The 27,015-nt window shown below is 40.9% G+C and overlaps 1 protein-coding gene across 1 annotated transcript in view; it reads left to right on the plus strand.

Annotated features, from left to right (window-relative positions):
- The window catches only part of GUCY1A1 (guanylate cyclase 1 soluble subunit alpha 1), a 545,497-nt gene extending 519,123 nt beyond the window's left edge, over positions 1–26,374 (plus strand). The window contains exon 9 of the mRNA XM_069631322.1: positions 13,596–26,374. Within this exon, the coding sequence (XP_069487423.1) occupies positions 13,596–13,788 (193 nt within the window). The 3' untranslated portion in view covers positions 13,789–26,374. The remainder of the gene's footprint in view (positions 1–13,595) is intronic.
- The last annotated feature ends 641 nt before the right edge of the window (positions 26,375–27,015 follow it).

A 27,015-nucleotide genomic window follows, 5' to 3' on the forward strand; every position in this document is an offset into this window, starting at 1 on the left:
TCCATCTGGAATATTTCCCCTTTATATCATGCTTACATCTGAGTTTCTTTTGGCTGTCTTTCGGACAGATAGGCACCCGCATAAGGACTGGTTCACATCTGCTGTCCCTTCCACTGAAGAAGGCCTGGGTCTGTATCTCTGGTAGGCATCTCTTAAAGTGCTTTGCTAGTAATCCATACAATGGATCCAAAAACAAAGGTACTCTGTTGCATTCTCCTTTCTGTTGTTATCAATTTTGCATGCTCTCCTTCCTCTTCTTCATCATCAGTGAGTGACTGTCACCAGTATATATGGATTTCAACTTTTAAAGAGCAGAAACCATACCTCTTAAAGGTGTGTATAATTGTTCTTATCTAATTGGTCAATGTATGTAATTTGTCAGTTCTCCATGTTTTCAAAATCTGTAGGTTTCAAAATACTGATTTTTAATCCTGTAAAGGACATAAAAACATCCACAAGCTGAAGATGCAGGCCAGATTCTATGTTTCCTTTCTTTTTTTCTGTCATTGTAAATGTCGTGCCTTAAATCTTGACAGTTACTTAGGACATATATTATTATTTTAGATGGGCTGTAAATATTTCACTTTTTCCTTGCACATGTAATTTTTAGATGCTGCAACTCACATGTTTGTTCCTAAATTGGAGATTTTCTTTGCATCATTTTCTTCAGGACAGATTTCCCTACAATGTCAGAAAACTGATTTGATCTTTCCAATAAAAATTAAAGAAATCCTGTTACTTCCTGATTTGAACTGACACATTTACAGTTTTTATTTTGCTTTTTTAATCACCTGTCTTTACCAATCCTTATCCACAACCCCCCTCTCATGATTTACTTCCCCCAATCTTTTTCCCATCTTTTTTCCCCTGTTTTTTTCAGCTTTTATTGATGTTTCAATTTTTATTATGAGCATCAGGGCAGATCGTCAGCAAATAACTCTTTATACTATTGTTTTTTTCTATTTTTTGTAATTGGTTTGTCAAAATCACTTATTGCAGTCCTGAACATGGTTCTTTGAGAATACAATGCAAAATATGTAATTATGAACCAATGGGCCTTATTATAAGTTTGCCGGTCCGGTAGTAATGGCTCTGGTAAGCTACCGGTGCCGATACTACCGGACCGGCAAACTACGAATTGTGCTCGCGGGTGCCTTTCTTGCAGGCAGAGCGGCACCCGCAAGCACAACTTGTCGGATGTACCAGCATTCATGAATGGTGCCGGTGTATCCGATCTCCCCTGGGGAAGAATATTTTCTGGCACCCACGAATGGGTAAATACCAGGTCTGGCAAGGCCGTAATGACCCAGTAATTGCCTATTCACATACCGGCGGCAGCCATGCCGGTTCTACCAGCATGGCTAATGCCAGTATCATAATGAGGCCCATTGTAAGCATAACTGATGCCTGTCGTAACTTACCACCAAAAACGTGAACACTTTGTGAATCCGCCCAATGCAGTATGCATGTGCTTTACAAATGTAGCTTGCTCTCAGTCTTCGTGATTTCCTCGATATCTCTGGGTTTCTAGCACATAGAGTTACATTATATTCAGAAATACTATTGCCATTCTCTGTTAGAAACATAATTAGCAATTTGACTCATACATTGTTTCTATTCTATCATCTTCTATTTTGATCCACGTTTTCAGGCAAGTAGGGAGATGTGGTGCACAGCACCGTAATCATTGAAAAAACATAAATACGACACTATTAAAAACTTAGAACACACCCTAAAAGTGATGCATCCCATGATCACTGTATTGCAGGAGAAACAGTTTCTTGTACAGACATTAATTATTGGCAGGGAAGCATGGTTAAATGTGGAATGGTTTTAGTGAACACCTTATCTGAAATGCCATTGAAAATATACTGTTGTATGAATCAATTTTTATAGTTTGTTTGCTCCCTCAGATCGCCATATCTGTTGGAGTCTTCCCAACTTTCCCCTAAACGTCATTCAGATCACCCCACTATTATTTATAAAATAAAAACCTGATAGCTTATTCTAATAAACTTTGAACCAAGTATATGTTAAGTAGATAAAAAGGTGTCAAAGATTTACAATTCAAAAGATAATAATTATTTGTTTCAATTTCCTTAATGCGCTGCTTGTTTGCTAATTGTTGTAAAAGTATTGTTTCAGACAGAAAATAAAAATACATTAAATAATCATAATTATGCACTCATATTCTGCCTTTAGGTCTGTATTGCCACACCTACACAATCACCTTATGTAGTAAAATATTGATTTAAAAATAGACGTGTTTGTCAGTAAACAAGCAACATGTGTTAGTATTTAATCATTTGGTCTGTGGTAATACGTCACAGGGGATTTGCCTGTTGTGTTTAAAGAGTTTGAAAAGATGATGTGTCCATCTTCTGTTCTCCACCTGGCCACAGGTGGTTACTGTTATCTCAGTTTGGCTTCCTTTAAAATTAAAATCCTGTATATATAATGCTTTTTCGATTTCAGTGCATTGGTAAATGAGCAGGCGCACATCCTAAAGTGCTGCCTGGGAGATGAAGAAATACCTCCAGAGAGCCATTGACTCCACTGTAATGGCTACTTAGCTACACAATCAAACATTGTGGCTGTCGGAATCAGGATGTGTTTTAGCTGACAACAATGTATGTGGTTGGTTTAGCTAACACAAACCCGACAATTTGACTCTCATACATACATAAATCAGCATAGAGTGAGACAGGGAGAGACAAAGCTTGAGAGCAAGAGACAGAAATGGCAGAGAGAGAGGAAGCGAGAGAAGGAGAGAGAGCAGGAGTGATAGATCATTGTATGAAATGCCAGATTGAACTAGTTCCTTATATTATTCCCTGTCTTTTTTTGACCAGTGATATTTATGTTAGTTTTGTAGTATTTAACTCTTCATTGGCTTCAGAGCCACATCTCTCTTCTCGGGGCACTAATCTCCTCCCTTGGGCTCTCGTACCAATGTTTCATGGACAACAGCCAAATCCTCTTCTCTTTTCCTGAACTGTGCTCCAATCTCCCTCCAACTGTCACTCTGCCATTAAATATGGGATGGTTGTTCACTCTTTGATGTTAAACTCTACCAAAACAGAGGTGTTCTTCTTCCCTACTAAAATCTCTCTATCATCCTTTCCTCTGCCTATCCAGTTTCCAACTCACATGCTCCCATACTCTACTTCAGCTAGAAAACTCATTGTCATCTATGATCCTTCTCACACCGTCTCTACTTTAATCTCCAAAACTGGAACAGCAGCTTGCCTCACTCTCCTAAATATTAGGAAAATCAGGCACCTCCTTCCTTTCAACACTGCCAACCATCTCTTAACCACTCTTGTCTTCGCCAAAGTGTACTACTGTTTTAGCATCCTCTTTGGTCCCCCCACAATGCTTTCTGTCATCTTGACAAGATCATTATCTTCACTACCAGGACTCTCTATGAACTCCCTCACTTCACACCTACTTCTTTGTACCGTCCCCAGATTGGATGTCTGACGATGCATAACAGGGGCAGATTTAAATGTCTTCTCCTGGTTCACAAATCTATCCACGGTAAGGCACCACTGTATCTATCCTTCTCTCTCCACCTGTGCAAGCCTTCTCGTAATCTCTGGTCTGCCTCGTCAACTTCCCTTGTAGCTCCTCGCCCTCCCTGTGCTTCATCTCGCTTCCGCTCCTTCTCTAATCTTGCTCCACTTGCATGAATACTCTTCCCTCGACATCCGAGAAACAGTCTACACAGATTTGTTTGAAACCACATTAAAAGCCTACCTCCTCACCTCTGTGTTACCCTTAAACCTACCTCTCATCTGCCTGCTAGCTAACATTCTTCCCCTCACCTCTAACCTTCCTCGGTCCCACATTTCCTCTCCATCCATCATGGTCACATCCCTAACACAGCTGTCCATACCTCCTACCCATTTCTCCTACCTGCACTTAAACATTTCCAATGTTGGTTGTCCCTAATCTATGAATGTCCAATTATGTATTTTCCCCGGTGACTGTTCCATTTACTCCTCTCCACAACTTGGTCAGAATGTCCAACTTCCTCCCCATTGCAGGAAGCTCATAGCTTCCCAACAAATCTAATTTCTTATCTATTGTATGTTCTTTTGTGATCAAAAGATCATTGTTATTCCTGTATATAAATAAATAAATAAATAAATAAATAAATACATACATAAATTGTTATGTCACAGTTGCTATACATACTCATTTGTGCCACGATTAATACTGGGGGTCTTGTGGCGGTTCTTCAGGTTGGACCTTAATTGTCACTGCCGGGTGTAATCTGTCGGAAACAAAAAAAGAGGTGACATCCCGCAGTCACCCAAAGGGGTATACTCAGGATCACACCTCCTCCCCGGTCAACAGCAAAAGGAGGAAGACCTCCTAATTGGAACTTGATACAACCCTTCCTCAATCTGTAACATAAAAGGAAAAGGCTTTAATACACTTATATATACACCTCCCCCTGGTCGAAATAGTCCCCACCAGGTACTTACTGCATAGCTTTGGAACCGGCCTTAACGCCAGGATGAGTGCTGTAATCCCCAGTCTTAATTTCAGACAAATAAAAGACAAGACAAGTCTTTTCTATATAGTGTAACAGAACACAACAAATAACATGAACTAAAGTGGATTGGGTACTTTCAAGTATTCTCTCTATGAGATATAATCTCCTGCTGTCCCTAACTAGGATATATACTTACTGCATGAGAAAGTTATTTGGTGACATGGGCTGTGTGTGAGTACAAGGAGGTCTAAAGCTCTGAAGTGTAAATGGAATCTGTTGCTCAGATGCCCGGTTTGTGGTTTTTTCCATTCTTGTCTGCACACACCGGAAGTGATGTTGACTCACATCTGGTCCTGCATCAGATATCCTGCTGGTGCCATCCCAATGGGCGCCATCTTTGTACAGGCACCAGGCAAGGGGCATCAGGATCATGGCGGGTTTGACCGTGTGAAGGAGTCCCATTGGTGGGGTTTATTTTTAACAGTTTTTCTCCTCTTAGGCCACCTATGGGACACCAGTTTGCAGGGGTATTTAGCGTGATATGCTCGCACGAGGCAAGGGTTATGTACATCAATTGCAGGCTCCTATGTTCTGTTCTCAGGACAATATCCTTCCCTGTCTAACAAGTAGTATAACCTTCTACTTTGCCATCTGGAATCTACAATCTGCAAGACCACAAATTCCTCTTCACCTTCTGTTTCCAAGGGTGGCTGTCAGGCAAACATCCTTTCATACCTCGCTGAGGAACTATATGGTTGTTACAATGATATATGAAACAGGATAAATCTTGAAAGATGTGGTCAGCAAAGGTTAACGCAACAGGTTTGATAATCCTTTGAATGGTATATGAACCTTTGCACTTAAAATTTGAATTTAGAAGAGTTACCAGTTCTTCATAGATAACCAGATCTTTTTGCCGGACAGAGTAAATTGGTTCTGTGACGGTCTGCATATTTTTAGCAGTATCTTGACTGTGATAAATATCACTGATTTGAGTTTGTTCGTTCTGTATAATGAAGATCCAATCATTAGCAGAAGGGACTTTGGTGGGTTTCAATTATTAAATTGGTAGTACTTTTGGGTGTTGTGCAGTATAGCCAACAAAATGGCAAACCCATGTGGAAGAATGGGTGGTATTATTGTGATTAAACTCCACCAGTGGTAGAAACGAGGACCAAACATGTTTGTTATGGCTGCAGTAATATAGGAATTACTGTGTGATTGGACTCTTCTCTGTTGACCATCGCTTTGTGGATGATAACCTGTGGAGAGTTGCGTGTCCACTCCCAAGTGTTAGTTCAATGTTTTCCAGAATTTTGAGACAAGCCGAGTTCCACAGTCTGTGATTATGGTGCCAGGTAGTCCGTAATGTCTATGATGGTATTCAAAAATAGCTGTGCTAGCTGTGTGGCTGTGAGCAAGAATTGCAAGGGTTTAAAACAAGCTATTATTGTAAATAAATCCACAACTGACCACACAGTGTCGTATCCTTGGGAAATAGGAAGATCTGTGACAAAATCCATATTTATTGTTTGCCATGGCCGAGGGGTTATGTGAAGTGTGCGCAGCAGTCATACAGGATTTTGACATAGACCCTTAGCATGGGTACAGGCTTGCATAGGTTCACATACTGTTTGACATCTTGAGCCATGGTTTCCCGCCAGGCATATCGCTGGATGCAATCAATTGTCTTTCTGTTTCCATAATGTCCTGCCAATGGACAGTCATGGCACCAGTCCATGATTTGGTTTTGATCAGTGATAAAGGGTACCTATAATTGTTTGTCATGATAAAGAAGTCAGTTGATTTCATGATGATGTTTCTCTTGAAGGTACTGTACTGCATTTTGTGAGGTGTAAGATGATCTCAAAGAACATAAAAATTGAGAGGCGGAAGTGGAAAATGCTAGGTTTACTTTTTCTGGCAAAACGTATGTGAGACCAGGATCTTCTTGGTCTTCAAGGGTGTCATTACTGTCGTACTAGTCATCAGCCTTGGTATTTTGTGGTACAGGTTTATAAGTAACGATACTATCAAAATTACTGAAGATTTGAGCCCCTCTTGATTACCTTTGATTAGTGCTGTGAGCGATTTTTAAGAAGCCCAAGTTACGATTATTAGTTAACACAGTGATAGGGAATTGTGCTCATTCCAGGTAGTGCCTCCATGCAACAAAGGCATTGTTTATAGCCAACAACTCTTTGTAAAATACAGTGGAACTGTTTCCGGAAGAATAAAAGGCTACAGGTTGTAACTCGTTAGAATCTGGTTTCCGTTGGGATAAGACTGCTCCTATATCCTGGTTGGATGGATCTGTTTCTACTACAAAAGGGAGACAAGCTGTCAGAAATAGAAGAACCAGGGTTGTTGTAAAATGCTGCTTAAGTTTCAAGAAACCTTTTTCTGCTTAGGAATTCCAAATATTGAAAGAAAGGAACGTTCTGTATTCAGAAGGAAGGGGTTCTGATTAAGCAGTATCCACATTGTCCTTCTTAACACCATACAAGTATTGTAAAGAGGTGGGTTTAATAGTTGTTTGTACTGCTCCCCACCCCACCCCCCCCCCCCCCGAGGTCCGATACTTGGGCTTCCTTCTTGTATAGCTAGCACTGTCCGGTGTAGAGAGGAGAGCTGTTCTGCCAAAGCTAGATTACATTGGCGGTACGCAGCCATCTCTGTTTGCATGGCTTGGAGGGCTGCGACTATATCCACTATGGACCTTTCCATTACATATGGCAATGCGAGAACAGGTCTGAGCAATCTGTCAGTACCTGGAGTCTCATGGTAGTTCTTTGGGTTGGGCCTTATGGGTAACTGCCTTGTGTAATCTGCCGGAAACCAAGTGAAAGGTGGCGCCCCATAGTATCCAAATGGGGTGAACTCAGGATCACACCTCCTCTACAGCAAAAGGAGGAAGACGTCCTAATCAGAACTTGTGACAGCCCATCCTCAATCTGTAAAATACACTTTTATATATATATATACCATCCACCTGGTTGAGGCGTTTCCACTAGGTACTTAATGGATAGCTATGGAATCAGGCTTTAAACCTAGGATGGGTGCTGCAATCCCAAGTCTTAATTTCAGACAAATGAAAGACAAGACAAGTGTAATAGAACACAACACAACAAATAACATGAACTAAAGTGGGTTGGGTACTTAGAAGAATTATCTCTTTGAGATATAATCTCCTGTTGTCCCAAAATATGATATATCATTACTGCATGAGAAAGGTCTCAGGAGACATGGGCTGAGTAACCTCAGTGTGAGCACAAGGAGGTCTAAAGCTCTAAAGCGCAAAAGGCATCTTTTCTGCAGACGCCGGATTCTTCCAGTTCTTGTCTGTGCTCACCGAAAGTGACGTTGATTAACTTCCCATCCTGCATCAGACATACCCATGCCCTACCATGTTTGGTACAGGCACCACGCAAAGGGGCATCACGATCGCAGAGGGATTGACTGGGTGAAGGAGTCCTGTTGGCGGGACTTATTCCTAACAAAAACACACACAAATAGCAAAGAGATGCTGAGGTGCTCATTGCAGAAGTGGGGTGCAGGATGTATGAGTGACAAAGAATAGGGAATTGCCACAAAGGAATTAAGAATAACCTGCACAGATAAAGTGAAGGGAGGAACAGGGATTGGAGAGGTTCCTACCAGTAATGCGAAGGGAAACCAGGAATGGGCCACAGTGGAATAGGCAGGGGAAACCACTTTGAAGGAAAAAGGGGAATGCCCAAATATTTAGGCTACCTAGAGAAACCACCCAATCAAACCATTTAGTAAAAAACAATCTTCAGCTTAATTGGGAACAAAGGAAGGTCGGGTAAACAGAAGAGCCAAAAGACTGAACTGAAATTCAGGAACAAAGGGCCCGATAAATGGAATATTTGCCCGGTTCAAAGTGAATTTGCACTGCTGAAAAATGACTTTGCACTGCCGACACAAACCCTGATTCATGGAACTGCGCAAAGTGTATTTTCGCCTTGCAAAGTCTCTGCAAAGTCAGCTCATAGTCATTTTTGCAGTACAAAATACAACCCTGCTGCATCACTCTTTTGCGCCAAAGTAATTGTGCATATTTCTGCATTGCGTGCGACCTCCACCGCTACACTCTTGTGCACTCCATCGACCCATATCGCTATATTACTTGATGCCTTTCTGTATACGCTGTTGTATATTTAGAATCCCTATCAAAGCTGCCTCAACTTTGCTTGCTGACTCTAATTTGTATGCCACGTGTCCCTATTTCAGGCCGTGTACTGTTTTGCACTCATTCTAGTTCCAAGCGCCTCGCACTTGATTGGACTTAGGTAGGCACCCTTGCTATTTACTGCATACCTTGGTTTTGCCACCATCTCGATTTTGCACCCGTCTGTTATTTTGCCCTTTGCTCTATTCCATAGTGGATGTTACTGCATACATCCTGCCTCACATCACTATGATGCTGAAACTCCCAGGCACTCGCCCAACCACCTTAAACTAGCATCTTACTATAACTGTGTTGACTGCTCTCCTCCTTACCCTCTCCACCTTTTTCCAAACCACAAATTATGCTAGATCCTCCTGTCTACTGCCACAACACCATATTCTCACCACTGGGGCCCCCTTCCCCTTCAACATGCTTGCTCACTTCACCACACAATGGCCTTCCCTTGCCCACATAGCGTCTGCATCATCACTGTCACACCCACCCAATACAGTCATCAGACCTGTTAGACTTAGAACCTGCACTCAACCGCTGGCCCTAACCTGCCTACCTATACTCTCAACATCTAGGAATCTCAGACTAGGCTCCCGCTCCTTCCCTAGACACCCCTCATACCTCCCTCATCCATATGCGCTAGAATCTCCACCAACCCCCACTCTGAGGACCTCTGCCACCAAACGCACACCCTCTACCACTCTACCACTCCTCTCAACTCAGCTACATCCTTGCCCCCCACACCTCCAGAGAAAAAAATAGCATCTACCCCACATTTCAAATGTGCCCCTTTGAGCATTCGTTACCTTCCTGCCCACGCCTTGGAAATAAATGATCTCTTATCCAGCTATGACCTCGACTTACTTGCCATCACTGAAATCTGGCTACACGAGGCTTCTGGACCCTCAGTTGCCCTAGCACTCCCACCAGGCTATACCATCCTCAGACAAGATAGACTGTCTTGCATAGGAGGTGGAGTAGCCATTGTCACCAAGGAAGCCCTATCCCTCAGACTCATTATCCCCCAACTGCACCATCAACATTCACGTTTTATATCGCCCCCCGGGCCACCAATCAGATTTTCAAGGACATCTCATTCATTTACTATTTACTCAGCAACAACATCAAAAGCTCCACCAAAACTCTTCTACTTGGAGATCTAAATCTAGGGTTTAATGACCCAAAATAAAAAGCAGCTGCTACTCTTACCAAAGAACTTAAAGATTTAGGTTTCACTCAAAAAGTCACGAGCCCTTCCCACTCTAAAGGCTGCACCCTAGACTGGGTTGCAGACCACAAATGCCTCTCTACCATCACCTCTAATACTGCTTATCCATGTACTGACCACAAATGCATTCCGTTCACAATACCCATATCCCCTATTGCTAAAACCCTCACCCATGCCCCCCAGAACAAGTGAGAAGTTCCAAAAAACTCAATGCGGAGAACCTCCGACCACTCCGTAATGTCCCAGAACTAGCCCCCACCTTCTCCAATGACCTTAGCACGCTAGCAGATATTTATAAGGACACCCTCCCCAAAACTATCAACTCCATAGCAGCACTAGAATGTAAAAAAGAAAAAAGGTCACTGCACTCTAACTCTAGTTCACTGAAGAAATTCTGGCTCTACACACTAGCAAACGGAAGGCCCTTAACAACTGGAAGGCCAACCCTAGCGACTCTGCCAAGAACTGCTTTAACTTGATCTCCCGCCAATACAAAGACACCATCATAAAAGCCAAATCTAACTCTTTCAACGTCTGCATCATGAATGCAAATTCCCAATCCAAGGAAATCTTTGTCATCTTTAACAAACTCATCTTTCCTCCCATCAGCCCAGAGATGAGGCCTGGCGTGCCAGCATACAATCTGCTAAGTTAAACAAAATTGATCTCCTTAAAAAAAAAATGCAAGATCATTACAAAGCCCTACCTCACAAACTTAGGCACTCTCAAACTACACCCACTCCAAAGAACCACCTCAACCCCCTCTTCGCTTTCAGAGACATCACTGAACCTGAAGTCATCAACCTTCTCAAGCACCTCAAACCATCCATGTGCAATGGGGACATCTGTACACCCAAGCTAATCAAGGATTGTGCTGACTCCCTCACCCCGCTGCTGACAGCATTCATTAATGTTTCCTTCAAAACAGGCATCATCCCTACAAGTCTTAAAGAAGCCTGGGTGCGCCCCCTCCTAAAAAAAACCTACCCTAGACCCTGCACAACCCAACAACTATCTCCCCCTTACCACTGTGCCTTTCATTCTCAAAATCCTAGATAAAGCCGCCGACAGTCAGATCCAACACTTCCTTGAAGCCAATGCCATTCTTGGGAAAAGACAATCTGGCTTTTCGCAAAGGGCACAGCACGAAAACAGCCCTGGTTGACCGCAAACACCAAATCACACAAATCATGGATAAAGGCAAGCCAGCTCTCCCATTACTCTTAGACCTCTTGACTGCCTTTAATCTTGTGGATCACAAGACACTCACCTCACACCTCTCCTACTCAGCCAATTTCTCCAAAGAAGCAGCTTCTTGGATCACTTCCTTCCTGGAAGGCAGGGCAATGAAGTTATTCTCCAATATAGCTCGTGCAGCCCCCACCACCATCCACTGTGGAGTACCGCAGGGCTCGTGCACAGCCCCCACAGTGTACAACTTGTTCACGAAGCCCCTCTTCGAGAAGCTTGACTCATCAAGTATAGTGTATACCAACTATGCTGATGACAGTCAAGTACTCCTACCACTCTCATACTCCTATAACCAAGATGCTGCAGCACTCCATCTAATCTATACCACGATCCAAGTGTGGATGGCAGCTAACGGCCTTTGCGTCAATGGGGACCGAAATCAATATTCTTGGTCAAAAAGCCATGCTAGCCAAACTCAATAACCTCTACACCAACTTCACCATTGACAACACTATCAACCCATCTCCTCATCAGTGAAAACCCTTGGGGTGTACTTAGATTCCACTCTTTCCATGACAAGGCAGGTTATCGCCATTGGCTCTGCCTCGGCACACACCACCAAGCTCATTAACGCCACCAAACCTTACCTATCCAAGCCTAATTGTCCATCAATAGCCAAAACAACTATTGGTGCTAAATTAGACTATTGCAACACTCTCCTAGCAGGAACTTCTGCAAAAAATCTAAACAGACTCCAAATCATGCAGAACAACGCTTTTATACGAGCAGCTTTAGGTATTCCCAAAAGGGACCAAATTACTCACGCTAGGCAAGCAGCACACTGGCTCCCTGTTAAAGAACGCATCACATTCAAAATTATCACCCTCACGCATAAATGCCTCACCCTCACAGCGCCATCAGAGACCATTACTAAAGCCACATCTACACGTCCCACGACAACCTGCTACTCCAACCAACTGTACACCCCCCACATCAATAGGTCCAAAGCAGGAGGGATTGGCTTCCCCTACATAGCCGCCAAGCTCTGGAATTCGCTCCCCTCAGCCTTCAGAGCAGAGAACTCCCTCCCTGCCTTCTGAAAAAAACTTAAAACCTCTCTCTTTAACTAATCCCTGACTGTACTGTATGCATTCCTTTATCTCACTGTATGTATCTCTTGTCTGTACCAAAAATGTTATTCATTTCTGCAACTAAGAATCATTATGTAACAAGTGCCACGATGCCTTTGGGCTTTTTGCGTGCTCTACAAATGTGAATAAATAAATAATAAAGACATGTTTTCTAAACATATATAGGAAGCAAGTGCATGAATGAATTTGTTTGTGTGGTCGCAAAATTCTTTTGTTACAAAAGTTACAGATCACTTTAAATGTGGGATCATTTTCACCTCCATTGGTTTTGGCTAAATTAAAAACAATGCTTAATAAAAAAGTTGACAAAATGTTTTTTCAAACTACTGAGCAGACCCTACGTTGCCTATACAAGGTACATGCAAGATAAAAAGAAGAGGAAAATGCCTTAGTAGATGGTTTTATGAAAAACTGAATTCAAATAGTTTTCCAATTAAAAGAGAAGCCTTCCTTAACCTGGTATTTTTTTTTTTTAATGGGGTTTGTCATCTAAATAGAGTCTATCTAATCCACACAATTGCTGTGGCCTTTTCCAGCCACATGTACCCTCTAGATATTTTAAAATGATCAAGTCAAACCATGAAAGTAGAGCTTCAGTACTGCAAAACCTGTCTGCCATCTTTAAATGGCTGACACCCGATGAAATTATGTGGAACCATGCTTTAAATTTGTATTATAATGGTAGATCTTGTAAATGCTTAAAAACTAAGAAAAGGTATAGGTTGACCTTTCCTTAAATTATTCATTGTTTTAAACCATAACCTGAAATCTTTGTTCTTTTTAACAGAATTGAATGTGGTGGAGTGTAATGTTAGAAGAAATGATGTTAGGCTTATATCCTCCAGAGTCAGGTTTGGGTTACTTGGAAATATATACCAATACTTTCACAAGTTGTAACTATATTGGATATATGTAAAAATGTATAAACGAAAATGTAAACAGTAGCACTAAGAATCACTTTGAAAGGAAGTACAATGTTTATTTGCCAATACTTAGCAAAATCATTCTCAGTTTGCATCTGTAGAAATCCTCAGGCATTACAAGAAGTTAAACTGTTCATGATCTGAATTCAATCTTTCAGTAGCATTTTGCTTATTCCAAGCTGGGCCCAAATGAGCCCCCATATGTTAAAGTTCACTGCAAATTTGAAAAGTTCACAATTGAAATGGATATGTGGCCCAAACCTGAATAAAATGTCAATAGAGGCATTTAGCTCATCCTAGTTGCCAAGCAAAATGTTTTTGCATAGTGTACTCATATGAACAATTTGAGTTTGGAGTTTTCTCCTTTAATGTTGTTTTCTTACTTTTCTTGCAGACTCCTTAAGGACTATCCAGGATTTCGATTTACGCCTCGCTCCAGAGAAGAGTTGCCACCAGACTTCCCCAGTGACATCCCTGGTATCTGTTACTTTCTTGATGCTTACCAACAGGGAAAGAATTCAAAGATTTGCTTCCAAAAGAAAAGTTTTGATGCTGGAAACACACATTTCTTTGGCAAATCAAAGTGATAGATTGTATTTTAGTTTGTGCCAATGCATCTTTGTAAATAGTTATTTTGTACCTGTACAAAGAAGGTTTAACCGTATATAAAATATATGAAAGCACTTTAAAGGTACTCCGTGAAATGAAAACACCCAATACCAGCATTAAAACACAATTTCGTCTATCACCACTTATTTATTGATCACAGCTTGACATAGTATATGTATTGAGAAAAACTGCAATTAAGTGACTTAATACTATGCTGCATATAAAGGATGAGTTTCACCTACGGTATAATTCTACATGCTAATTATCTAGTTGTATATTAAATTCTAGGCATATTGCCATCAAAATCAGAATATTTGAAAGTCTCTGAGTGGAAAGCAGAAAATGTGACTTTGCTGATTTTTGGTCATTGTCAGTGTACAGTGATCTCTTGCAATAAGGTAGCAATAGAAATAGTAGAATCAATGTAACCAATTGTTAAATATCTCGAACACGTGTGACATCCTTTGCATACGTGCACTCTCTTCATGTGGAATGTTACCTTCATCTGGAATACATTGTTTGATGCTAGACATTTCAGTTTCTCTTGCATGATATTCTTAAGTTGTTTTCAACTTAAAGCACCTTGTGAGACTGCCACCACCCCACAATTAGCAAAGAAATTACTTAGCCGGTTCTGTATGTGTTTAAAGACTCTTTGCAGATAAGCTAACTGGAAATCCTCAAGATATGTGCAGCCAGTTGCACGAGTGTGGCTCAGTCAAGTAACACTGCTCTACAATTTGAAAGCATCGACTGACTCAGGGCCCTGTTTAAATATGCTCTTTTCTAATACATCCATGAAGTGACTCAGATCTTGGCAGATGGTAAACACATCTTCAGTAAAGCAAAAGGCATCCTCCCTACCTCACGCCTTCTCATAACACCAGTATGCCTGTGACCTTTAAATGAAAGCGAGCAACAACAAAAAGCAGCAACATGTCAGTGTTGGGCGTTTGCACTAGTAGCACTTGTCTAAATGCCATCGAGTGGCAAAAGAACAACTGTACATTACATGTACAACCAAAATATTTCAGTGTGAAAACACCCTCCATTGAAGCAGAGAGCTAATTCATTGAAGTAATGCATTCTGTCAGTCGATGGGCATGACAGGAAATCACTCATCTTTCTCATGCCTTAATGGGCATCGATTCACTTGCCTCACTTGCCCCTTGAAACAGGCTAACTCATAAGACTCTCTCTCGTGCTAGGTAGGTTTAAATTGAGCGGCAAATCACATCGGCTATTTGGCTTTTCAATGCAAGCACTATAATTACCATGTTCTTACACCAGACCTTTAGCTACTACTTTGCTCAGATCCATGCCAAAAAACTGGCATTTGAAATGATGATGGCAATGAATCCTGCTGATGGCAAACCCATTTTTTCCCCATGTCTTTGTTGCATTGGGGCCCCTGTGAGGCCTCTTACCTCTGCCCCCTTTTGAATCCCTGCCTGCCCCCACCTGTATGGACTTAAGAAAAGCAAATGGCGTCAGATGCAACTTTGCACATATACATTTAAATAAAGGATATTTGTACCGCACACTGTCACCACCGGAGTGGTCCCCTGGCGCACTGGCGGCTCTGAAAGAGGGAGAGGGGGGTGAGTGGGAATGAGCTGGAAAAGTGCTAGATAGCAGTGATGTGCTGATGGCAGCCTCAGCCCGGTGGGTCCGTTGGCTAGGGGTGTTATACGGTCGATAGTCGTCGTGTGCTGTTGTGCAAGTCTATGTGTGGTTTGTTTTGTTGTTGCAGTGTAGTGAAGAGTGTGTGGTTTGCTGCGGTTTAGGCTTGTGGTTGTGTTTGGTTAGAGTTTGAGAGGAGTATGCAGAGGGAATTGTTAGTGGATTGGTTAGTTGGCATTGCTGTCCTTGCAATTGTGTCTAGCTGTGATGCCTACTATCATTCACGATCACGTCAGAGTGTGGCGCTTGCTAATTTGCAATTTTCTGTCTAGATGTGAGACAGGCTAGTGATCACAATTCCATTCTAGTGTTGCACTTGTCATCATTCACAGTTTCATTTAAGTGTTCTAACCTTCACGTTTTGTACAGCTGCGACGAAGGTTATGCCCAACATAGTGAAAGCTACTGGCATTGCTGATGTATCTAGTACTAAAATAAACATGAGACTAAAAGAAATGTACGGTAAAGCACTTCAGTAATTGAAAAAAGTGGAAAGCAATTATTTGAGCCCCCACATTCCAGCAGGGGACAGAGATACAGTTTAGATGTTCGAGTTGCAAGCACAAGACCACGAGGAACGAAAAATGCTAAAAATGAACCTGCTTCTTGAAACAAAAAAAAATACAGTTTTGAGTATAATACACAGGGTGTGATATGTGTTGGGGCACTTTTGTTTTAGATAAATAGACTTTTTAATTAAATGATGCTTTGGGGGCCAGCTGTAATGCCTGGCGTCAAGAGCTGTCACACCTCATTAAGCAAAGGACTGGGACAGGGAGACGAGTGATGGGTAATATGTAACTCCAAGCAAAGGATGGGGTTGAGCATTAGAAGGGTAATGCAGGAAGACATGACAGGCAGCCATTCCATGGTACGAATATTTAAACCATTTGAAACATGGGAGATTTGGAAAAGAGAATGGTTGAAAGTGAATACATGAAGCTTAGAAGTGCCTTTTCAGGTGTCAATACAATAACATTATTTGAACAGAAAATACATTAGATAGGGGAATGACGTGTGACCACAACCCTGTATGGTGAACATGAAAACTCAATGTTTCTGAACATTAAATATGGTGGAGCTACCCAAACACACACCCCTAGAGCTGCCTAGTTGTTTAATCTCCTGATTCTAATAATCCTCTTCATCCTCTTGGCTTGAGTTGATAACTTCACAGCTCCACTTATTTATGGACAGAGCCTTACTCATTGTAAGTGTTTTTCATATGTTATTTCTCCCTAAACACAGGGAATTGCTCAATACAAAGCCTATTGGATATTTAAGAACATTATTGTTGTGATTCAAAAGGTGATCATTGTAAAAGTGTGGAATGTCTCTAATTATTTCTGATGTTCACAAACATGTTCTCAGCACCCTGAATAGAAGACTGCAGTGTTATATGAATCGTGTTAGTGCAGATTTAAAGTCACCAGCTGGAAATATTTTGCAATGATGCAACAAGGCAGAGGGTGCACTGTGAAATGTGTGGGAAATAAGCACTGGTCAGTACATTCTGAAAGCAAAAGAGGAACAAACAACCATGTTCAGTTCAGACTCCATTGGGTGAAGGAATGCAGGTCTGGAATGGCTGCCTTATATGAAGGGCCATATATTGCAGGAAGTAGGCAACACCTGATAGTTTTTACTTACAAGAGTCCACATTTCTAGCTTTGGTTGCATTTTAAGAAAATATATCTCACATGTAAAACTTGAATGTAATATGTTCTCAAAATTAGGCACAGGCACTCTTGAAGTGGACCACAGTCATTTCCTAAAATGACTGTTGTTCCTTTGGAAACACATGGAAGTGAAAGATTTAAAACCCACAATTGCAAAACAGGCCATGTTTTGCATTTTCCTCAAACAGCACTTGTATTTATTTTTTCAGCCTTTATGTAATGTTACAAACATGTAGTGATTTAAATACAGCTGCTAATGCATACTGACTGGTATGCAATGCTGACGTTGTTTAATCGACTGGGAGGGTATTTGATCAATCTAAACAGGAAGGACTGACACAAGGATAGATCGATTAGCCTTTATCAGGATTTAGCAATATGCCACCTTATATTCTTTGAAATGAGAACAGTTTAAACACTGTCAAACACAATGAATGCACAAAAGCTGGAGATTTAACTAACTTTAACTTCAAAGCTAATGTTAAGGGATATCACCTGGACAAGATGTTAAGTTTATGGGCTTTTTTCTGACTATACAGTGGTTGCATTTAAATTCTTTGTTAAGTTTATTTGAATATATTTCCATTGTGTAAGCACAACTGTTCTTACTTTACTTAAATGCAGGGCGTAAATTACAGCAGATTGTTCCTTCAATTGTTTATGGTGGCTGTCAAGAATAATTATGTTCTGTCAAGAATAATTATGTCATAGGAGAGAGTGTAGTCATGTTAAAATGTGTCTGAAGAGGGTGAAATTCCCAAATTGTATAGTGTAGAGCAGAGCCTGCATTTAATGGAATCTTCACTTTAGTCGAGGTAGTGGAACACCTTGAAAGGGAAGTGAGGCAGCTTTATCTCCTTCAGTTTTTCTTTGAGAAGTTTATATTGAGCAAATTGTAAAGATGAAAGGTTTAAATGCTGAGCCCCATTTCATTCATATACATAAGAAAACCGAAAGAAAAAGGAAACCATCTAGAAATCGTATAGTATTATATGTGACAAATCTTAAATTAAAATCTTTCTTTATTTAACCATATAAACTAGATTTCTTATGTACATCTAATAGACCATCTATATATACACTCATGGGTGCTTACATAAAAAGACAAACCACCCACCAAAATCCTAGTACATAATATGAACTCATAATCCAATACATGTTGTTTCATTTGTGTAATGCTTCCTGGCATAGGTCATGGTGACACAGCGCTTTGCCTCTCAGCGCGGCACAGGAGGAAGAAGCTGGGACATGGCATAGTGGAAGAGAGGATCAAAGTCAGGTATATAGTTGGGATGTGGGCGGAGGATAGATAAGATGCTCAGCGTGGCAACAAAAGGAAAAGGTGGAGGTGTTACATGTTTATTTGGACCACATTCATCAAGGAACTCAACTGAGTTTAATGTGGTGCAGCACTGAAAGGAGAGATAGCTGGAGAGAGGTGTTCACTGTGCCAACGGGTATCTCATGATGAGCCTAGGCAAGTTGAAGCTATGCCCAAGAAAACACAGATAGCAAAGCCCTTCTACTCACTTCCCTAGTCCCTCAACAACATTTGTTACGGGTTGTATGTCGGAAATCCAAATTTGATAAGTTCGCAAAGGGTCCCTGAAAAGTGAGCAAAACAACCTTGTTTTTTATTTGATTTAAACATTTATGTCATGGCTACCACATGACTTTTCTTCACTTGACCAAACCCTAGGCTTGTGCATCGAGGAAAAAAGAAAAAGGAAGTGGAGTGGGCAGGAAGGAGGCAGAAGAGAAACATGATGGTGGAATGCTTCTACATCTATGCTGAGCTCCGTGTTTCTACACTAAACCCACCCCCGCCTCAGACCCATAGCATCAACAACCCTTTTGGTGCTGGTGTCAGGCTAGTTCTTTCGGTTTGCCTTTAGATTCCTTTCCCCAGGCCAAGCCCTGTTGAGTGTTTCACGAGCTTGAGAGATGTATTTCCGGGCCTCACATAGAATCAGAGGAGAGGCATAGCTATTCAGTCTCTGCCGTGGCTGGCAGGGACAGGCTGTCAGACCGGAATACACATAACCCTTTTACAGGTGAGCTGGGCTCACAGTGCTGACACAGGTGTGATATCAATCAGATGTGGCATACCACACTGGGAATGGCTTCTGTTTTCAAATTACTGTGCCACCAAATCGGGGGTTTAACATAATCATGTAGAATTTAGAACAGAGCTGTAAACCTAAATGCAATCTATGCACTGCAGGGGCATGGCTGTAAAAAGAGCTGTCAAACAGGAGACCTGTGCTCTCGGAATCTTCTATGAGCCACTGGAGAGCAGTAGCTGCAGATCAGGAGACTCATGCAGCAAGGCCCAGGTGTATGCTAACAAGAGTGTGGGAGCCCCTCTACTGAGAATGAACATTGTTCAAGTAACCTGTTCTATGGAATTTCTCCCACTCAGGAGGGTCTACAGCCACATTTAGCTCACTGCACCCTTCATAGGGTGGAAATATCCATTTGCATGTCAGTCTGGTCCCAACCACAAGGGCAGTCCAGCACTGAAATGCCAGGCAATTTGTCTCTGAACTAGAGAACCATCAGAAACCTCAGACACGTGTTTCAGAATTGTTGGACCTCCTTAGTGAAGTAAAGCTGAGCCTCTCTAAGGAACAGTGAGCAAGGGGTCCAGATCTGGATTACCTTGGGTGACTCAGGGTGAAACCCAAAGTTTTACCAAATTAACAAAAGTGTGAGAGGCCCTCTACTGAGAATGAACATGGTTCAAATAACCTGCTCAACAGAATTTCTTCCACTCACCAGGGTCTACATCCAGGTGTATGTTATGCTTTTGGCAAGGAGTTTACGAAAGGGGGGCATTGTTAGTAGGCCACCCTTCTGCAATGGAATTACCCACATCTTTGTATAGTTAATGAAAAAAAAACAGAGCTTCCATACCCTTGCCATAAGGTAATTCCTCCCAGTGGGTATAGAAGAGATTAATCTAGAAAGAGCTTATCACTACAAGTGTATAACATATGTATGGCATAATACACTAATACACATTGACCTTGAACACCCATTCATATATTCCATAAACAACTAATACCAAAACAACATCTGGTTAAAACAAAATAGACTAATAGATTTAGTTAAATAAACATCAATATACTATATTCTGTTTGTTTACTCTTTATGTGCACATTCCATTATTAGCATCTGAAATGGTCATGAGTTCTAAACTTTGGGCACCACTGTACATGTATGGTAGCCTTAATATCCTACATGTACATGTTTTAGTCCTAAAAATTCAAATTTTCATTGAGCTGCAGGTAATAAAGATATTTGTGTAGATTAATTAAGAAACAGATCACCTTTCATTATTGCTATGTTCTTTTGCATTGCATTGAGTAATATTTAATTGTTAGCTCAAAACTAGCCTCCCAAGTCTTGTAAAGACTTAGGCCACATCTACTAATGCTCTCTGTTAAACTGGTTTCAGTGTTATTGCCCCACTCACTGCAGCTTATCTCACAAATTATGTTAATGTAATTATTGAAGCTAGAATGGTCTTTTTCCATAAGAAAAGAGTTGCCACCTACTAGAATTTGTTTATATCGCCGAATGGTCATAGAGATTATTTCCTTGCAAACTACTGTGAATCTTTCACACCAAGATGAGATAAGTATGTGGGTCACTCATCGAGTCAAGGTCATCCTGTGGGCTCAGCCTTGTAGAATATGTATGTCTTTGCTCCCTAGTGCCTTGTCTTCAGATAGAGTCAAGCAGGGGCACCTATAGAAGGATGACCCAACGACCCCTGCAGTCCCTGTCTTAGAACTAATTCCTGATGTTAAATGTAGATGATGAAAAATGTGTGCTTGGAGATTTTGTATTTCATTCGTCTCTAGATAAAAGCAACACCCAATTTGTCAATGCCATTAAAGAATTAAATAGGCCACCTGACTGGTTATGTTGTATTTTATTATTATTATTATTATTATTATTATTACTATTATTATTATTATTATTATGGTATTTATTGAGCGCAGACATATGTCTGAGCAGCAACAGAGCACTTTACAGAGGTATACAACAATACAGATACACAACAGGATGTATTTGAAGAGGTATAAAACAATACAGATGCGTAACAGAGCGCTTTCAAATGTAACAACAGGAGAGATGTACAGTGTGGGGTAGGATACAGAGGGGCACATAGGAGGGCTTCAGCTGTACAGGGTGGCGAGGAGGAGTGAGGCAATCAGTGTCTAGTGAATCAGGTGGCGTGGGGGCGATGTGTTGGCTAAGGTATTGAGGAGGAGAGACTCCTTGAAGTGGTTGGTCTCAAGTTCTTTTCTGAATTGTAGGAGTGTGGGGGTGAGTCTGATGCTGATGGGGAGGAGGTTCCATAGTCTTGGGGCATAGGCAGAGAAGGCTTGTTGGCTGGTCCTTTCCTTTTTGCAGTTATGGATTTCAAGTCTGCACGTGTTCTGGCTTCTGGTGGTGTGGTGTCCACCGAAGATGCTGAGTTTCTCAGCGAGGTAGCTGGGGGTCTTGATGGCGACTGCCTTATAGATGATGAAGGGAGACTTGAAGGTAATTTGTGCATGTAGTGGGAACCACTAAAGGTCGATGAGTGCTAAGGTGATATGGCTGTATCTGCATATACCCTTGATGAGGTGTGCAGCTGCCTGTAGGACACAAGGGATGGTGATGGTAGGCCTTCGAGGAGGGCATTGCCCCCATCCAGTTGGGATAGGACCTGTGCTTGAGCGGTGTATCTAAAGCTGTCGGGAGTGAGGAAGGGCTTGGCTTTACGCAGGTGCGAGAGCTGATACCAAGCTCTCTGAGTTTTTCTAGCTATTTGTGTCTTGAAGAAGAGGTGTTTGTCGATGTGGAACACAAGGGACTTGGTACAGGAGGTGAGCTTTGGTGTGAAGCCATCAGTGTTCATGGTTGATAGCCAGGTCTGTATGTCTGGGTGTTCAGTGTTGTTGGTGAGGTGTAGGAATTCTGTCGTGGATGGGTTGAACTTCAAGCATGCACTGGACATCCAAGTCCAAGACAATAATTTGTATGCATTTTTCAATTACTCTACTCCTACCATTTTTCCCTTTCCCCACAGACTGTGATCTGAAAACCTACTGTCAGAGGCAGAAATACACCACTTTCCAGCCAAGGCTAGGTGCAGTGAGACTACTATGGTGGTGACTTGTTAAAGTGTAAAATGTGTGTTACATAACATGCCTAAGTGCTATTGGATGGAGACCATTGTTTTCATAGTAAAGCTACCATTGCTGTCATCAGTGTTAAGCCTTCCCCAGCATGTTAGAAGTTATAGGGATCATTTAGTACTAGGTTATTTATTGTCTGCAAGATGTCTTTAATATTCAGGTCTATGGTGATTCATAAAACCTATCCCCAGACACTAGATGTTTTTAGGTTGAAAATTTAAGCCAGCTCCTTCGACATTTTGACAAAGTTAATTAGGAATGCATATCCCAGATGTATCCATATTAGGTTTGTACCCAGAGAAGACCTTGTCAAATAACAGAAGGGGAAAGACCTTGGGAAGTGCCATATAGAGTGGTACATCATCTGCTTATATGTCGTTTTAACTGGCATATTGGGGTATCTTTCTGTTTATTGTAAGAAGGGCTCCAAAGACAAAATAAACAATCATAGGAATTAGGCGCAGCCCTTATAAATTCCACTCTCGAGAGAAAACTATGAGGAAATATTACATTTCATAACCACATAAGACTTTGGATTACTATTCAGAGTATGAAGCAGATGTGGTATATTGACCCAAAGCCAATTTACTCACACCTAAATTACTTTACCTATGTTCTCAGCACCTAAGCTCCAACATAAGATGCCATCCTCATTGGGCTTTCAAGCATCCTCTGCATATTGTGCTCTCTTCTAAAAATTGTTCTTCAAGTGTTTGCGGTAACACCACTTCCCAATACTCATGAATTGGATAAAAACATGACTTTAACCCCTACACATATTTGAAACTGGTCTTTTACAATAAAGAATCTTGAAAGTATTTTACTAATAAGCTAGATTTTCAGGATATTTCCAACTATTAATAATAAAACACGGATTATTTGAGACAGCTTTTTTCTAGTTAGGGAATTTCTACAACATCTTGAACATGCTTCTTATAGAAGAACATGTCAGAATAAGTTAACCTCATGTTATTCATAGCTTCATAAACAGTTATGGTCTTAGATGTTACTCTAACCTCCTTTGACCAGTACATTCAACCACCACCCTAAAACGGTGGCTTTTTTAATCCATCGAAGAAATATTTTTGCTAATTTAACACATTATTCATGGTTCTTCTTTAGGCTGGGAGGAGAGCACGTTAAAGTGTGCCCTCTTGCATAGGCTCTATGGGATCACACAAAGGGCTGCATGTTAAATAAATAACTTATCATAATTGCAGGAAGCTTGGAATCATAGTTCTCAGAAGAGGTATTATTTTGATGCAAATGAGCAACTCCGGCCTTTTTTGTCAGTTCTTTCCTGATCAACTGAACCAAAGTAGGAGATTGACATTTAGTTTATTGTTCTGACTTTAAAAGTCAAGAAACTAATAAACACCACAAGACACATTTTTCTCCTAATAAAACCTATGATATTTCTCAGTTTCTATAGCACCAGTATAAGGACAAAATCAAAATTCAAAAGAGCAGGAGAAGATGGGCTATTCATGTCCATTTTTCACACTGTGTACTCAAACAATGGTCTTAAAACATTTTCCCCCTGAAAGCAGAAATGAGCCTTCTATACTTTGTACAAAGACTTCAAAAACATACCTTTCCAAACGTTACATCAAAACTCTCTATTCACCTGTTTTTGTTATTTATTATGTTCCCTTCTGGTCCCTTCCTCTCTATTAAATATATTTTTTTAATAGAGGGGGTTCTAAAACCAGTGCCTCTTCAGATGCTTTGGACTACAACCATGATCCCTCGCATTTAGCTATGCTAACATAAGCCAAAGCTGGCAGACACCTGTTTTATCAGATTAGGAGCACTTCAGGGTTATACTAGTGCTAATACCCCCATTCATGCATCCATGATTTCAAACATGCATCCATGATTTCAAACATGTATTCATAACATGTAACGTGTTTAACATACCTTACAAACGCGTTGACATAAAACAAGTACAGGAGACCTCAGCATCATATAGAGTGGAATCCATCTTAAAGGTTTGTAAAAGCTGTTCAGCAAATCAAAGGATAAAGTGAATCATGTAAATGGCAACTCTAACGTTTGTGAATAGGTCAACAGGGATTCTCAGTGATTCATAGGTAGAATGATAATTGAAACATTACTATTCCCAGATCTCAAATATAGCTTTCACTGCGTTTTGAGGTAAAGGGTGATTTGAATGTAATTTCTTGAAGGGAGATGCCCTTTTGGGCTTAGCTTGGGGAATCAATTAGTCGGCTGTCTTGCACTTGGTCAATCATATGGAGATTATTTTACAGTAAGCTTGGTGTTTAAGACATTGGGCCTCATTATAAGTTTGCCGGTCCGAGAACTATGGTACCGGTAATCGTGTCTGTACCATAGTTCCCAGACCGGCAAACTACGAGTTGGCTCGTGGGTGCCTTTCTGCCCGCCATGTCGAACCTGGTAGGCAGAGCGGCACCCGCGAGCACAGCATGTCGGATGCACCGGTGCATCCGGCATCCCATTCCCTGGGCTCAATGGGAATGGGGAGGAATGTTTCCCGGTGCCCAGGAATGGGCAAATAACAGGTCTGGCAAGGCCGTAATGACTCGTAATTGCCCATTTCTGGCCACCGGAAAAAATAAAATACCAGCGGCAGCCTTGTCTGTATTACCGCCAGCCTCGTAATGAGGCCCAATAATGCCTGTTTCAAGTCCGATGAATCACCAGTTTGTACTGTTTCAGCTCTGACAATGACAATCACTGCAAACGGTCATTCTCATTGAATTCATGTAGATCAGTGTTATTTTGGTACATAGAGCTACTAACAATCCCAAACATGGTGAAGGCAGGCTTTGTATGCACCAATATATTTCTAAAGTGAAGGAAATATAGACATTCGAAATTAATATGAACATGTGATGGGCTTTTTTGCATGACATTTGCCAGTTTAAGTGTTAAATATTAGCTTGATCTTAGACCTTTATTGGTGCAAATTGACAGGGGCATGTCATAACTTGACAGAGACCAATGATTACACACTTTGGAAATAAAGAATTAGGAAAAAAGATTAGTACATGTTGTTAGAGACAGCAAGTGACATTTCTTTAGGCTATATTTCATTATCCTCAGTTACAATTTCAAACATTTTAATAACTTGACTAACAAAAGTAACACAAAGAATAGTGTTGTCAATGAATGCAAGATATTTAAATGTTAGAGCTGAAGACATAATAGTACCAATAAAGGGGCAATGTGAATAGGTCTTCAACCACAGCTCAGTATCGTATTGTGACAATGAATAATTAATCTGAAGAGCTACCACCTGTCATCTTGTCAAAGGCGATGTATAAATTCCCCACAGAACGCATTCATATTTAGATCAGAGAAGGGTCTCTTTTATGTCCATGTAGAACCCAAGAACTAACGAAACAAAGACCCCATAATTTGCTCAAGCAAAGGTGTCAGCCATGTCCTGAGATATTTGACATTAAACCATTTCAGAGTCCGTTTTATCAAAAATCAGTACTATTTTATAGAAAATAGTGATACAATCTGCTTATCCTGATGGAGAATTTCAAGTATTCTTTCAAGAAGAACCTATGCTAGCATACTTATTTAATATCTAAAACCATTATACATTATTTCAAATTCTGGCAATTTCGAATGTACCATTAATTTTGTCATGAGTAAAAATCTCAATTGCAATGTTTTGTGTTCTGCAAAAATGTTACAAAATATTTTGTCTGCTTGTTATATTTATTGTATAACTGAGCCACACATTGAATAAAAACAAAGACAATACCGCTATTACTCCAATGAGGGAGTACTGTTATCTAATTGTATCTAAAGTATGCCATTATATTTGTCAATTTGATCAGTAATGTTCCTATCGTACAATAAATGTCACATACTACTCACAAAGAAAATGTTTCTGTAAGCATAAAACGATTCACATGTTGTTTGAGATTTTTTTTACACAGTATTTAAAGACAATCATTCCCATCATTTTATGTTTTTGCAATAAATGTTTAATTGGGTATTCCTTCTATTGTGTCCCTTTTCTTTATATTTGAACTTGTACTCATGAAAAGAAAGTGGTTCCCCTTACTATGCAGTTCTTTGAAAATTTGAAGAACAAAAATCTGCACAAAAATACGGTGACTGTAGAATAAATAATGGAGACTGAATTGAAAGCATTGGACTGTGTGAAATGTAAATAAATGAAACTAACAGTATGAGTTATATCATATGCCGACCTAGCTCATGTGTCTGTCACCTGGTGTTCCTGGTGTATGGTGCATTCTTCCTCGCTACAGGAATTCTCATCGTCTTCTTTTTCCAATTCTCTGTTCTTCTGCCCTTGCTGGCTGCAGTTCTCTGTGCCTTGCAAGCAGTGATAATGAACTATACTGTATGCAGGCTCTGCTGGGTTACGATAAGGTGCAGAGACCCTGAATGCTCCCTGTACTCCACTCTCGGGTCTTGCTTTGGCCATGTACCCTGTGAGCTGGGAGACCAGGGCTCCCACTGTACATGCATGAGCTTCTCTGATGCTGTTTAGAAAGCTGTGTAGTCATGAGCTGATGCGCGTACCGGGGGATGAGATTTTGTGCTGTTTGTAGGGTGGCGGATTATCAGAAATCCTAAGCTTTTATAATATAGGATAGGATATTCAAGGTGCTCTCTA

Source organism: Ambystoma mexicanum, chromosome 6q (genome assembly GCF_040938575.1).
Source record: "Ambystoma mexicanum isolate Mex_15411 chromosome 6q, UKY_AmexF1_1, whole genome shotgun sequence".
NCBI lineage: Eukaryota > Metazoa > Chordata > Amphibia > Caudata > Ambystomatidae > Ambystoma > Ambystoma mexicanum.